Source organism: Neovison vison, chromosome 12 (assembly GCF_020171115.1).
Source record: "Neovison vison isolate M4711 chromosome 12, ASM_NN_V1, whole genome shotgun sequence".
NCBI classification, from domain to species: Eukaryota; Metazoa; Chordata; class Mammalia; order Carnivora; family Mustelidae; genus Neogale; species Neogale vison.
Genome location: NC_058102.1, coordinates 124,266,883 through 124,283,005, shown reverse-complemented (window position 1 = coordinate 124,283,005; position 16,123 = coordinate 124,266,883). Strand labels below are relative to the sequence as shown.

The following is a 16,123-nucleotide window of genomic DNA, read 5'->3' as shown; positions in this document are numbered from 1 at the left end:
AGCCTTTAATATTTTTTCTCACAGCAAGTCCATTGGCAGTAGTTTCCCTCAGTTTTTCCTAGTATGAGAGAGTCAGGGATAATTTTGCTGAATATAGACTTGGTGGTTGGTGGGTTCATTTCTTCAACACTTAAGTGTTTCACTCTATTCTCTTCTTCCATGCATGGTTTCTGAAGAGAAGTTTTTGTTCTATTCAGATATAGGTAGTGTTTTGTCTTTTTTTTTCTCTCTGGAGTCTTTTTTGGTAATTATCCATAGGTAATTATCTTGTCCTTAATTTCTGGTAAATATTCGAGATGTGTCTATTGGTTTGGTGGTTTGGGTCTGTCTAAATTTAGAAAATTCTCAGCCATTAGAGCTTGAGATTATTTCTTCTGTTCCTTTCTCTCCCTTTTTTTTTTTTTTTGCCTCTGGTATTCCCATTATGTGTATATTACATCTTTAATAGTTGTCCCATAGTTTTTGGATATTCTGTTCCATTATTTTAATTCTTTTTTTTCTCTTTTTCATTTTGTCAAGTTTATGTTGATTTATCTTCAAGCTCACATGACTGTCCATTCTGGTGATAAGCTCATCAAAGACCTTTTTCAGATCTGTTTGGATTTCTGACATTTCCTTTTGATTCTTAGAGTTGCCTTCTTTCTGCTTACATTATGTGTTGTGTTCTTGCATGTTGGCTACGTTTCCACTAAAGCCTTCAGATATCAATCAGAGTTCTCTTCTATCCCCATTCTGATAACTCCAACTCTTTGTCCTGTCTGAGTCTGACTGTTGCTCACCTTGTCTCTTTAGACTATGTTTTTGCCTTTTAGCATGCCTTGTGATTTTGTTGAAAGACAGACATGATGCCTTAGGGAAAAGAAACTGAGGTAAAAAGGCCATTACTGTGAGATTTGCTTGCTGTATGTATAGAATTCATAGGCTAGAATTTCCTCCATAATTCTTTTCTTTTTTTTTTTTTTTTAAAAGATTTTATTATTTATTTGACAGAGAGAGAGAGAGATAGCAAGTAGGCAGAGAGGCAGGCAGAGGGGAAGGGGGAAGCAGGCTCACTACTGAGCGAGGGCTTGATCCTAGGATCCTGAGATCATGACCTGAGCTGAAGGCAGAGGCTTAACCCACTGAGCCATCCAGACACCCCTTCCTCCTTTATTCTTCTTTTTGTCTTTCCCATAGTCTATGGGTTTCCTAGAGACTCCTTCTTAGTGGTGTCTGATCAGTTTATCTTTGCAGTTCTATCTTGTTACCACATGGGATCCCTGTTGAAGAGGTGTGGGGAGGGGAGAAATTTTCTAAAATTCTGTTAGTAAGCTTGGGCTCCTGGGCCGTGACCTTCCAAAGTGCTTTTCAGCACCTTTCGTTCCTTAGGTGACATAGGAAGGTGAGAGGAGACTGGAGTTAGGTATTTTCTTCTCCCATGTTGGTTGGGGTCCCGTAGACCATTTCTTTGTTTTTTTAGGAGAACAAAATGCTTTGGTCTCACTTCAGGGTTGTTATGTGTTCCCTTCCTCTGCAAGAAGCAACCTGGGATTTTTCTCATTGATTTTTCACCCTGAGAACCTGGTGGGGCTCCTAGAGCCTGGGTCCCCAGGAGTTTTCTCTCTCAAGCTGTTTGATAGCTCACTCCCCAGAAATGAGTCATCTCCCCTGTAAGCGTTCCTACCAGTTGCTGGCTCTAGTTCCTGCTGCTGGGAAGCTGTGATTCTCCACCACCTGTCTCTATGGTTTTCCAGTATGGTGGTTTGCCCTGTGCCCTTAGTTCTCTAATGGATCCAAGAAGGGTTGCTTGTGTGTTTAATCAACGCTTTTGTGGTGAGGATGGGAGTGATGACTTCCAAGTTCTTTATATGCTAGCTGGAAAGCAGATACAACTATCAAAACCTCTCATAACAAACTATCAAAACTCTCATGGTTCCCTGTTTTTTTTTATCTTAATTTTTTTTAAAGATTTTATTTATTTATTTGACAGAGATCACAAGTAGGCAGAGGCAGGCAGAGAGAGAGGAAGGGAAACAGGCTCTCTGCTGAGCAGAGAACCCTCTGCCGGGCTTGATCCCAGGACCCTGAGATCATGACCTGAGCCCAAGGCAGAGGCTTTAACCCACTGAGCCACCCAGGCACCCCTGGTTCCCTATTTTTTAATACATGGGCCATATCTAAACTTTTAGTGCATATATCCATTATTAAGGTCTCTCTCTGTTTAACTGTCATCTACCCTTAGTTATGCAGATATCTGTATATTTTATACCTGTATTCATTTACATCGATCCTCAAGTCAGTCTCTTATTATTTTGATTCCTTGAGCTTCATACTTGATAGATTTTTGTAGGAAGGGCCAAAAGATGAGTATTTCCAGGGTATTCACGTGTTCCTGATAGATAAATGTTTGTACCATTCTTATTTAAAGGTCAGTTTTATTGGATATATGAACTCACAGTTTATTTCTTGGAGGTTTTTTTGTTTTGTTTTAAGATTTTATTTATTTATTTGAGTGAGAGAACCCAAGTGGGGGAGAGGGACAGAGAAGAAGCACACTCCCTATTGGGCATGGAGCCTGCCGTGGGGCTAAATCTCAGGACCCTGGGATCATGACCTGAGCTGAAGGCAGAAGCTCAACCCGCTAAGCTACCCAGGTGCCTCACAGAGAGTTTGTTTTTAGTGTTGAATTTTATGAGTTCTTTATATATTTTGCATATTAACTCCTTATTGGCTTTATCATCTGCAGCTATCTTCCCATTCAGTAGCTTGCCTTTTTGTTTTCTAGATGGCTTCCTTCTTTTTGCAAAAGCCTTTTAGTCTGATGTAGTCCCAATAGTTTATTTTTGCTTTTGTTGCCCTTGCCTGAGGAGGCAGATCCAAAAGTTGACTGTATTTTATTTGAGGGGTTTTATGCTTTCACGTCTTACATTTAGGTCTTTAATCCATTTTGAGTCTATTCTTTATGTGGTGGAAGAAAGTGGTTCAGTTTGTTTGTTTATTTATTTATCGCCTGGAGTTTTTCCAGTTTTTCCCAACACCATTTATTGAAATATTGTATATTCTTGTCTACTTCATTGTAAATTACTTGACCATATAAGCATAGGTTTATTTCTCAGCTTTCCTATTCTTTTCTGTTGCCCTTTGTGTCTCTTTTTGTGCCAGTACCATTCCGTATTGATCACTGCGGCTTGTGGTGTAGTGTGAGATCTGGGAGGAGGATGGCGCCAGCATTATTCCACCTTTTCATGATTGCTTTGGCTTTTTGGAGTCTTCTGTGGCTCCACACACATTTTTGGATTCTTTGTTTTAGTTCTTTTTAAGTGCCATCCTGCTTTCACAGGGAGTGCGTTGAATCCATAGGTTACTGTGGGTAGAATGGGCATTTTAACAGTATTCTTCCAGTGCATGAGCATGGTGTATCTTTCCATTTATTTCACCACTGTCTTACAGCGTTCCGAGTACAGATCGTTCAGCTTCTTGGTTAAATTTATTTCTAGGTATTCTGTTTGATGCAATTTTATAAATGGAATTGTTTTTAAAATTTCTAATCTTCTAATCATTATTGGTGTATAGAAATGCGACAGATTTGTGTATATTAATTTTGTATCCTAAAAAATTACTGAATTTATTCTGGTAGGTTTTTTGGTGGTCTTTAGAGCTCTCTGTTTATGTTACGTCATCTGCAAGTAGCGGCAGTTTTACTCTTTCTTCATCAAATTTGTGTGCCTTTTATTTTTATTCTTGCACGATTTCTGTGGCTGGGACCTCCATACTGTGTTAAATAAAAGTGGTAGGAGTGGGTATCCTTTTCTTGCTCCAGACATTAGATGAAAAGCTTTCAGATTGTCACCATTGAGTATGATGTTGTCTGTGGATTTGTCATGTACAGTCTTTATTATGTTGAAATATGTTGCCTCTGTTTCCATTTTGTTGAGTCTTTATCATGAGTGGACGTGGAAGTTTGGTAAATGGTTTTTCTTTGTCTATTGAGGTGATAGGATTTTTATCCTTTGTTTTGTTAATGTGTATCAATTAATTTGCAAATATTGAGCCATTTTTGCATGCCTGGAATAAATCTCACTTGATAAATACTTGGTGTATGATCCAGTTACTGTATTTTGAATTTGGTTTGGTAACACATGATTGAGGTTTTACATCTGTGTTCATCAAGGTTATTGGCTAGTGTTTTTCTTTTTCCGGAGCATCATTGGTTTGGTTTCAGTAATACTGGCTTTGTAAAATGAATTTGCAAGCATTTCTTTATTTCAGTTTTTTGAAATAGTTTGAGAAGGATAGGTACTAACTCTTTAAAAGTTTGGTAGAATTTACCTGTGAAGCTGTTTGACCTTGGACTTTTGTTTTTGGGTATTTTTGATTATGGGCATGATTTTGTTACTAGTTATTGGTCTGTTCAGATTTTCTATTTCTTTTAATTCAGTCTTTGAAGATTGTATATTTCTAGGAATTTATCCTTTTCTTCTAGGTTGACTGATTGTTGGTGTGTATTAGTTAATAGTAGGCTTTTATAATCCTTTGTATTTCTGTGGTGTTGGTTGTAACTTCTCTTTCATTTCAGATTTTATTTGGGCCCTCTCTTTATTCTTGGTGACTCTGGCTAAAGGCTTATCAGTTTTTTTAATCTTTTCAAAAAGCCAGGTTTTTGTTTTACTCATCTTTTCTATTTTTTTTGGTTCTTACTTCCTTTATTTCCACTCTGATCCATATTTTCTTCCTTCCACTAACTTTGGGCTTTGCTTGTTTTTCTTTCTTTTCAGTGTAAGGTTGTATTGTTTGATATTTTTCTTGTTATTTGAGATACATCTGTGTTACTGCAAGCTTCCTTGTTAGAAATGCTTTTGCTATGTTCCATAGATTTTGGAATGTTTACATTTTCATTTGTGTCAAGGTATTTTTGGATTTCCTTTTTGATATCTTTGTTGACCGGTTGTTTCATAACGTGTTTGAAAGTGTGTGTGTTTGTCTCCATGTGTTTGGCTTTTTCCACTTTTCTTGTAATTGATTTCTAGTTTTCAAACCACTGTTGTTGTTTGAAAGGATGCTTGATACAATTTGACTTTTCTTACATTTATTGAGACTTGTTTTGTGGCCTAACATGTGATCTGTCCTGGAGACTGTGCCATGTGCACTTGAACATGTATTCTTCTGTTTTGGGATGGATTATTCCGTACATATCTGGTAAATCTATCTTGATCCAATGTGTTGTGGAAGGCCACTGTGTCCTTGCTGATTTCTGTCTGGATGTTCTATCCACTGATGTAAGTAGGGTGTTAAAGTCCCCTACTATTATTGCTGTCAGCTTCCCCCTTTATGTCTCTTAATATTTGCTCTTTGTAGTAGAAGCTGCCATGTTGGTTGCCTAGATATCGGATTCATCCCTTTCTCATTATGTAGCGCCCTACTTTGTGTCTTGCACCAGTCTTTGTTTTAGAGTCTGTTTTGTTTAAGTATTACTACCCATGCTTTTCTTTGCATTTCCATTTGAATGGAATATCTTTTTCTATCCCTTTCAGTCTCTGCATGTCTTTAGGTCGTAAATGAGTCTTTTGTAGGCAGCATATCAATGGGTCATTTTTCTTTTTTTTTTTTTAATCCATGCAGTCTCTTTGTCTTTTGACTGGAGCATTTAGTCTTTTTATATTTAAAGTACTTTCTGATAGGTATGTACTTAATGACATTTTGTTTCATTGTTCCCTGGTTGGTTTTGTAGTTCTGTTCCTTTATTTCCTTATTCTTCTTTGTGAGTTGATGACTTTCTTTAGTGCTATGTTTGTATTCTTTTCTATTTATTTGTGCACCTTGTAGAGGTTTTGGTTTGTGGCTACCATGAGATCTCTATGTAACACCCTGTGTATACACCCCAGTGTTTTAAGTTGATGGTGATTTAAGTTCGAACACAGTCTAAAAGCACTACCAACAGTGTACGAGGGTTCCTGTTTTTCCACACCCTTGCCAACAGCTGTTGTTTCTTGTGTTGTTGATTTTAGCCATTCTTCATTTTGGTAGAAAATGAACCTACGGACTAAGCCTCTTTTTTATCTTTTGGATGTCTGAAAATATTGTACATTTGGCTGTTTGTTGACATGTATTTGCTTTATTTGGCCAATAAAAACCAGAGCGAGAATTAATCAGATTTTAGTCTGGAACAACTTTTAAAGGCTTGTCTGTACCAACTTAACCCACCTGTGCCCCTTTTTTCTGATCTAGAATTGGGGGGGAGGTGGTGAATGGATGAAGTGGCAAAGTTCCTAGTATCGTGCCAGCCACGGCCTAAGCATTTGGTAAACATTAGTTTTTGTTGTTGTTCCCTTATTTTAACAGGGTTGCTTCTAATGAGTGACTATAAAGTGCTGCACATAGCACATTTATGTAGTAGGCATTACATAAATAGTAGTTCATTCTTACCTTTTTTCTTTTGTTTCATGAAATCAAATAATTTAATTCAGTCTTTCATTATCAAGATGAGAAATGTGTGCACTAGAAAATTCTGGTGATTTTCTCAGGATCTCATGGGATTAGGATCTGGATCTCACACTGCTTAAATCTGGGCATTCTTTGCTTTGAGTCACTTTATGTAACCGTCATATTTTCTTCAAGATAGAATGGAGTTTTCTGTACTTTTTATTATGAGAATTTCCACCATCTTGCAAGACAGTGAAAAGCATGCCCTGTCCAGGGGTGGGTGTTACTTTCCTAGTTCAAAAAGAAGCAGCTTAGGCTGGAATCTGGAAAGCTCTGTGGTAGTCTCGGTTCTGATTCTGGTCCTCCCTGGAACTTGAGAGGAACCACTTCCTTGCTCTGGGCCACAGTTTCCTTGTCTATAAAGTGAGGGGCTTACCTGCTTTGATTGCTAGGATTCCCTAACTGACTTCTAAAAATACCCTTTTTTGTGTTACATGTAAGGACCTATTTAGAAACTGTCCCTGCTCCCCTTACCCCAGGGGAAAAACCAGCTTTAGGTAACAAAGCCCGGATACAAAGGTGGGTCAGGCCAGGTGGAGACATCGGATCAGTGGGAGGATGCATACTGTCTCTCTGGTTACCAAGGAGTATGGGCCCCGCCCTTTGGAACCCTTTTGGCGCCAATCCTAATCAAGGTGTAATAGGCTGGGTCAAATGTCTACTAGGGTAAATTGTAACTCAGTTAGTCACCTAGCATCACTGTGGAGTTTCCTGTGTGTGTTACAATCTCATTGGTCACCTGTGTGTGGCCAGGCCCGATGCATGGCCTTTGCCCTTAAAAGCTAGTCTGTGAAACAGAAGGGTCGCCCACTCTTGTAAGAGGTGCGGCCCCAAACGTCCGGTTAGATTCTTGATGCTTGGCGCGAAATAAAGCTTTGCTTGACCTTCGCTTTGTATCAGTCTCACTCCTTTAATCACGGACCCATTATTGGGGCATAACATTACACAAATAACATAGTTTATGCTAGAAATACTAGTACAGATAAGCAAAACGAAGGAAGATGGGTAGGTAATTGGATACAGAATAAAATTGAGTCTGGACCTTGAAGATTTGATGGGGCCTGAAGAACCTTTCAGGCATTTTCCCTTTCACAGGAGTTTGAAGTCATTGTCTCTCCTTTGTGGCACTTACAGTCCACAACGTGTCACAGTGCTGAATTGCATCCCCTTATTATTTCAGAGTAATCTCGCTGAGGGCAGCAGCTGTGTCTCACTCCTATTCCATCCCTGTCACAATGCCCACGTTCCGTCTCGCAAAACAGACCTAATGGGGACGAAGCATTCGTTAATAGCGTCCCGCTCACACCTCGGGAGCAATTAATGACCGCGTGCCATCCGGGGCTTGCTGCGTTTTTCTCTCTGATTCTCCCGGGCATCTTCAGAAATATAATTTTTCTTTGTCTTTTTTCCTGAGGGAGAGACTGTGAAGTGACGTGTTTGAACAGGAGTAATGCGGATTCCACATTTTCCATAACACAGGGGCTTGGGTCTGGTATCTTTGGACTTAACCTCCTGGGGAGCACAAGGCACCTCCTCAGGGACCAGCTTTGGGGGCTTCTCAGCACACACGACTTCTCTGCTCAAAAGAGCAGGTATCAAAAGCGGTATCCCAGGTTTTTTTGCTGTCCCATTAAATCACTTTCTGTTGCAGGAAAGAGCAGTTAATTATTGTTGTTAGAACCTTTATCTGCAAATAGTATAATTCGATCGTATAACTGATTTAGAAAACTTACCTCTACAGAGTTTTCAACTCACTGCAAATAATTAGTTGGGAAGTAAAGGAAAGCTTTCATAACATGTTTTTTTTTTTAAAGTTTTAAGTTATGAACAGTATTCAAAAGAAAAATGTTTTTATGATTCTGGGTGTGTTGATGAATATGATATTTATATTATATCTTGGTATCAAACATTTTATTTTTTGTCTTCACTTTGATATATTGGCAAAAGCTGCATATTTAAGAAGATCTGAATCTGTGTCTTACTACCAGGGGTGAAATAATTTCAGCCGTGCGACACAGGCAGGCATTTTAATCTTGCATCGTGGAGACGCAGAACCCAAATTGGTCAGCTTTGCCTTCGGATGCTGACATCTGGCCGGCTTCCACATCCCTGTGGAGTCTCCAAATCAGGGTTATTTAGGGCGGTGGCTGTTGCTAGCCTCCTGGGGGAGCCAGAGTGGAAAAACCATTTGAACCATCCCATATTTCAGATTCACATCAATTCTTCTTTCTGGCCTACAAGTTTGGGAGGAACTGAATTAGTAGAGGGTACTGTTTGTGATGGAATCTGTCATTGCCCAGAGTTTGAATCATGCCCCTGGAGTTACCAAACCGGGCCGCCCTCTTTGAACATCCAGAAGTATGGTGGTTCTTCTAACACGGCAATCCTTGCTACCACCAGAACTGTCCGAAAGGGGCAAACCATTTGCCTTCAGCTGATGGCAGTGTTTTTGTCTGCTTCCCTTTGGGTCTCCGTCTGTGAGATGATCTGGAAGTTACAGCCAGTTTCTGTGACCAGTTACCTCATCTTTCCTTCGGTCTTAGAGATGGCCAGTTCCAAGCCATGATAAGATCACAGACTCCTTCAAGTCCCACACCATGTGGCATGTTTTCAGGCCTCATTCCTCATTCCCTCTGGCTGTGTTTTCCCCCTCTGGATGGAAATGTCATTCTGCAAAGCTAGTACCTTTTTTTTTTTTTTAACCTCCTCTGAGTGCTACCAGAGGAATCATTTGCTCTCTCATTTGCCAAACAGGGGATGGTAGAGACAATTTCCAGTGTGCCCCATCATTGTGATATGTTAGGTTATTTTGAAAACAAGTCTATAATGCCATCTTAGGTGCCGTGGATCTCATCATGCTTTTTTTTTTTTTCCTTATGCTGCCCATTTTATGCTGAAAAGAAGGAAGAGACCAAGCTGATTTTAAATAATATCTACTTCCATGTGTTATCTAGAAATTATGATTCTTTTTGTAGGAATATTTAGTTAGTCCTTCGAGTTTTCTGGATTTATTCCATTAGAATACCAGCCGCCCCTTCCAGTCCTGTACTTTGTGTAAAAGTTTTCCATCTGTTTCTCAGGGAAGCCTGGGATTTTTTCCATAACCTCCTGTGTCCATGTCCTGTATAGGTCCAGCAACCGTGCATGGCGAGCCCTCTGTGCTAAGGCGTTTTTGGATGTGTCATCCCATAATAAGTAACCTCTCCTGAGCTACCCACTGTCCGTTCTGGTAGACTACTCCTGTGTCCACATTCCTTTCATATCTTGCGTTTGAGCATCTGGGTCTATGTTCTCTGTTGCCTAAACTGAGTGACTGTGTAGTTTTCATCCAAGCCAGGCCAGTTTTGAGGACAGTCCGCACAATCCGAGACTTTCCCAGGCTCCCCAGGATGTACAGTAGATAGTCCTTCTTAGAGAATTTCCAAGGTAGAGCCTCTTGGCATTCTGAGTATGGTGAGTGCCCATGAAATTATTGAACTGGCCAGTTCTTTCTGAGGATTTTCCTGCGGATTTCCTTCTTGGCTAGAGAACAGTCAGTCAGAAATTATGTGTTACAGTGCCAGACCATCTCACCCTCTCCCTCCTTCCTTCACAAACACCTCCTTTCCAGTAATGTGCTTTCCCACTGATCATTTTGGCCTGAAACCGTGTTCACCCAAAGACCGTTTCTAAAGGCTGGAGGCAGAAGGATAGCCAAGGCGCTGTAACCTTTAACTGGGTATGTCAACACACTCCTTAGTTACTTGGTCGATTTCTGAAATGTATTCTCCTTCGAAAATGCCTACGCAAAGCACAGTTTAATATTGCTTGAGGAATTTTAATAACAGTTTGTTCTCACTGTTCTGATGCTCATTCCTGACAGCTTCTGGTGCTGCTCATTCTTGGAAATATGTTATTCACATGGCGGGTGATCTCCCAGTGTGCGATTCAGGTCGGCAAGGCAGGTCAGCGGGTACAGACTGCTTCCATTTTCCCAACATGTTTGACCATGGCAGCTTCTGTGCTTTCAAATAATCCATTCTATTTTGGTAGACACTTTCTCCCTTCTTTTTTTAACAGCACGGTTTCCATACAAGACTCACAATGAACTCACCATTGCCAAGTGGAGGGGAGTGGCGTGTTGTATAAATACATTTGTCCCAACTCAGTCTTCCCCTGTGCCAGGCTTTGTGATTGACTCTGTGATTTTGATTCTGTCCAACTTAACTGCCCTCCCCGCAGACCCAGCCCAGAATCCTTTGTTGTCCTAAATATTTTCTCAGAGATCTTTTATTAACTTTTCCTTTACTGCTCCAATTTTTTTCTCCCTCTCATCTACTTGAACATGTAGCTCTGTAACAAGAGTGAGGAAGAAAAATGCATTCTCGTGGTCTTATCGGGTGAGGCAACAACTGCATTTCCCTTTATTAACACAGAAAAAGAACTTTGAAACTTGGTCACTTTCTCTCCTGCCAGATGCTTGGAGAAGGGACGCGTGGAAATGGTGGAAAAGGAGCAGCTTTTCCCTAATTAAGTCCTCCCTTGTGAATGGTAGCTGGGAGAAAGAACAAAAATTTTTTTCTTCTAATGAGTTAGTTGTGGTATTAGGAAAACTTAGGGCCGAGACGGGAGGCTTCTTCATTTTCTTTTGTGATCAGGACTGATTTCTCTGACACTCAGAGGGAGTGGTGTGCTAGTGTATGAGGCTGCCAGTTTGTTGTCTGCCACTATCAGCTTGTCCCATCTGTGTTGGTAGTAAAACCCTCCTTTTTAGCTGGCCCTTGGTCACCTGGAATAGAGACTCCATTTCCTTGCCTCCCTTACAGCGAGGCCTCACTGATTAATTGATTGCAAGTGGAAATACCACATGCAGTTTCTTGAAAGTATCCCAAAGGAGGAAGTGTTCTTTTTTCCGTCTTCTGAGGGGGAATGCAGACATGATGGCAAAGCTCAGGCAGCCATCCTGTGGCAGGAGGTGGGAGCCACATGTTGGGGATGGTTGAGCAGCAAGATACCAGGAACCTCTGGATCACCTGTGTGTAAGTGAGAGACAGATCCCCATGTGTGCACCCTGGTTAGCTTGTGGCTTGTACTTACATGATGGTGACCGTAATCTTAACCAGTGCATCTGGGAGTCTTTTTTACCTGCTGTGGTAGGAAGGTAGCTCTTTGAGATACCTTTTTCCCCCCATCTCAGACTGTGTACTTCAGAGAGAGAAAAACGCTTAATTGGTGGACAAGGAATCTTAACTCTTAAAATAAAAACATGCAAGATCTTCTACAGTGTTTAAAGTCTTAAGTGTCCTGTGAGAAGAGGCCATTTTGACTTTGGAAAACCACAAAAATTCTTTTCTCTTTCCCTATTGACTTGTGCTTCCCCTTCCCTAATGGTTCAGTCCCAAGGCCAGTGAGTAAGACAGAAAGAGAGAGGTGGTCAGGGTCGGGAGCACTGGTGGCCTAGAATGGGGGGGTGAGGACCCGAGTGGGGTGAGTTGAGCATCTGTGCAGGTCGGGGAGCCGGGCCTGCAAGGTTCCAGCCCAAGCAGGGCAAAGAGGGTGTTGCTGTGGACGGGCGGGTGAGCAGGGGAGTCTGAGCAGAGCATGAAGGGGTCCCACAGGAGGGAGGAGTGTGGGGAGATTGGTTACTGCATCCATTCTGAAGTTGGAGAGTTGAGAGAGGACTCCGCCTCCACAGAGCCTACTCACAGGGTAATTACAGGCACAGGATCTGGCTTAGCAGGCGTAAGGAAGCCTGGGTGAGCCTCAGGGGGCCTCCGAAGCTCAGTGAGGCTGTTCCCCAGAGTCGTTTCTTTACTGCTCGGGACATGTTAGCTCTTCACACGAGGAACCGTGTGTGAGGAATCTGAGTTTCAGGATAGCCTGGGCAGACATGTCCAGCAGTGGCTTGCGTGCCCCATTGATCACGGGCCCCATAGCCAGGTGACAGCCGTCAGTCTACACATCCCTAAACAGTGTGAACAAGCTGGCCCTGGGGGTTTCCTGGGTGTCTTTGGCTTTAAGCTGACATCAGTCGTCGCTGGCCAGCCTTCCTCTTGATCTTGACCAAGAATCCGTACCCACCTTCCAGGGGCCCCTGCGAACAAGCATAGAGAGGTGTCGGTCTGGCTTAGGAGGACTCCTTCATGCGGTTTATATGTAGGATTATTGATACACAGTAAGTGGGGCAGAGGTGACGGAAGCCGGAGTTCTCACTGTTGGAGAAGGGAATCACGAATACAGAGAGGGAAGAACCTGGAGCGAGCGGGGTGATGCTGTATTGGAGCTGGAGATACTGTTGTGAACTCAGGGTTTTCGGTAATATCAGTACAGTGTGTGTGTGTGTGTGTGTGTGTGTGTGTGTGTGCGTGTGTGCGCGCGCGCTCAAGCTCTGTCCACTGAGAGGAGCTGAGAATACCGAGCCCCAAATAGCAGTGAGCACATCTGGTGCCCAGATTTTGTCTTAGAAATACCAGTTTCCACAAAAAGGAACCAGAGCTCATTAGAGAAATGGTGGTCTCAGGGCTGTGGCAGAAAAAGGACAAGATGAGCCTGAGTGTCTAGTGCCAGGAAGGGATGAAGTGCCCAGGGAGCAGGGGGACTGGGCAGAAGGCTCGCAGCCGGCTCGGGTGGGCTCCCTCCGGCCCCGTCGGGCGGGTGGAACCCCAGCATAAGTGACAGGGAGACTGTAACGCCCTGACCGCCGTAGGACACCACAGTCCACGCAGACAGAAAGAGAGAAGCTGCAGTTTCTCAACAGCAGTAGTCTTGACATTTTGGACTGGATGGTCCTGCGGAGCCGAAACTGCTCTGCTGGACTCTCCTTCCAGAAGCACCCGGCTGTTTTTCATTCTGGAGATTCCTGTCGAGGAGCGAGGGGGCCGCCTCGTGCCTTGGGGCATCCCAGGCCCCCGCCCCTCAGGACGCCTCAGCTTCGGACCTGCGCTGTCTCCTACAGACACAGCGGGAGCCCCTGAGGAAAATTGGGGTTTTAGTGGCCGTGGGTGTTAGAGTCAAAAATGTTGCCAGACATTGCCAAACGGTACCGTGAGGGTGGAGATGGCCCTGGTCGGGGGTCATGAGCCGCATGTGACATGGGGTATTAATAGGGTTCTGCAGTACCCCCCTTCCTCAGCCCCCTTCTTTCCAAATGCTTATTGATTACAAAGGGGAAAAGAAAGCACTTCGGTGGGGAAGCCTGGCAGACGTCAGCGGTCAAGGGAGGATGGTCATCGAGGTGGTGCCGCTCTGGTAGGACCCATCGAGGAGAACCCCGCGTTTCCTCGACCTCCCTGCCAACGAGGCTTCACCTCAGTCTACCCAGGAACAAAGGAATTGACGGATCTGCATGGAGGTCCACATCTGGAGTAATTGGGCCTGCAGGCAGGCGTCACAGTGGCCAAGGTCACGGAAGGCAGCGGGAGAGAGAAACGCGGGCAAGACGTGGTCTGAGAGAACGCACAGCTGCACGCGACGGGACTGGGAACCGGGTCGTTCACTTGCCGAGAGAAGTGATTGGGGCGTCCGGTGACACTGGGGTGAGGGCCGCGGGCTAGGTGGTGATGACCTGTGACAGGACGTGCCTGGCGTGGGTGGCAGGAGGCCGTCCTCCGCATACCCTGACTTGGTGGGCATCAGGCCGGCCGCGCGCTCTCAACAGGTTCGGGGCAGGAAGACAGGTCTCTACTGCATTTTGAATTTTCTATAACTTTGTGGTGGAAATAAAAGGAAAGAAACACATTCAGAAGCTGTGATCAGGAGTGATAACACTCATTTTCTTCCCAGCGTGCTGGGGTCCAACATGAAGGCCCTTCTTGGGAAAATTTTTTGTCGTCTTCTCAGGGAAAAATGTCCGCTGCATTAATAAGAGAACATTCTGAGAGAAAGAATATTGGAAAAATGTCTAAAGCTGTTTACTAGATAAATTGTATATTTAAAACATAGTGTTTAAAGCATACGCTGATCATCCTGCACAGTTTTAGAGCCCCAAATGGAAGGCAGGTCGCTTTTCTCTTGGACTTTTTTCTCTCTTTCTTTCTAGTGGGAAAAACTGTATTTCCGGCAAGTCTGATCTTGTTCAGTTTAAAGCTCCCCGAGATTGTCTGGAACCGGTGAGCAAGCTGCTGGTGCTTTGAAAGAAATACCAACCAAAATAATATGAGGGGAGAGTTTTTTCCTCTTTGTCCCTGGGAGCATGTACAAGAGGTTCTGGGCAGCCCATGCGCGCAGGGGAAGGGACGTGCTCCCTGCTCGCCGGGACACGAGCCTCCTGTCCGCAGAGGATGTTCCCTTTGGAACAGGCGAGGTTCCTTGCTTCCCCACGCCCCGGCTGTGGAGATGGGTCGCTCCAGGCGGGCGCAGAGCTAACTGGCCCTTGTCGTGTTTGATCCGGTGACATTAATCTCATTGGCCCAAACTCGCTAATTGCATAACTTTTCTTAATTTGGAGTAACATTTCACAGACAGTGTTGCATGAAACCTTGCTTCCTTTTTTGTGAGTGCTAACACTTGACCTTGTGGAAATCATTTAACGCTTTGCCTTGTAGGAGAGTGGGGGTAATTTGGATACATGTACTGACTGTGTGATTTCTTTTTTTTTTTTTCTTTTGCAGTCTCCTTATCCCACATCACACAGCTGGTCCTCAGCCACAACAAGCTAACAAGTGAGTTAACTTTACCGTTGGTTACACAGTTTCTGACTCGTAGGTGATCATTGGGATCCTGCTGATTCTTTTGTTTCCTTTAAAAATGCTCAGGACAGATGTTATTTGGGGAAACCTAAAATCATTTTTGGTGACAAGTGCGATACACAAGAATCTTCTCCTGTATTATGTACTTTTGCTCTGTTGTGTTTTTGGTTTTGTTTTTGTTTTTACTTTGCCCTGTTTTGAGGATTCTTTCTTCACTTGTGTAAACTGAAGGAAGAACATGACATTGCTGAAATGGTTCCTTTCAGGGCTGGTAAGTGACCTCAGCTGCCAGGCGATTGATGAGTGTTTTGTGGGGGGAAAAAAAAGCCAAACTTATTAAAAATATTAATATTTAATATTAATATAATATTCTTGGCTTTCTCTGTACTTCGTCCCCAAAGGGAGAATATTTAACTGTTGCTCCTTTTCTCTGATGGATGGGGGGATTCCCCCCCGACCCCACCAAGAAAATTGTGTAAGTTACGTAAATTGGCATCGGCATTTTTCACATTTTTGAGTCTGGTTCCCAAGAAGAATTCTCTGGGGCCTGGGTGGTGTCATGGCTTGGTTCACCTACAGGAGAACAGAGAGTTATTTTTGTGAAAATATCTCATATGAGTGATAATGGGCCATTTTATCCTTAGAGCAGGGACTTTAAAGATTTTACTGACAGGGAGCCACTCTCCTTTCTCATTCCTAATTGACTGTCACTTCTTTGTGCTTGCCATATTTCCTGCAGACTTGAATGATTTTCTAATCATGTGGCAAGAATTTGTTAGGGCGCTTGAGTCCCATGAAACGGAGCTGCATGGCACGTTGAGGGATTTGCCGTGTGAATTTATGTGTATATATGCATTATGTACAGCTCAAGGCTATGTCACAGAGCTACTGATTACTGAGAATTAAGATGGTGGTTAGGGCCCCTCGTGTGCCGAAAACAGGCAGATTTAGTTCATTTTTAGCAAATAACACCTATCGGTAAGGCCAAGGCAGAGGGG

The 16,123-nt window shown here is 43.2% G+C and overlaps 1 protein-coding gene across 1 annotated transcript in view; it reads left to right on the top strand.

Moving 5' to 3' along the window:
- RSU1 (Ras suppressor protein 1) overlaps positions 1-16,123 on the top strand; it is a 187,555-nt gene that overhangs the window by 17,556 nt on the left and 153,876 nt on the right. Inside the window, exon 3 of the mRNA XM_044229442.1 lies at positions 15,048-15,098. Coding sequence (XP_044085377.1) covers positions 15,048-15,098 — 51 coding nt within the window. The remainder of the gene's footprint in view (positions 1-15,047; positions 15,099-16,123) is intronic.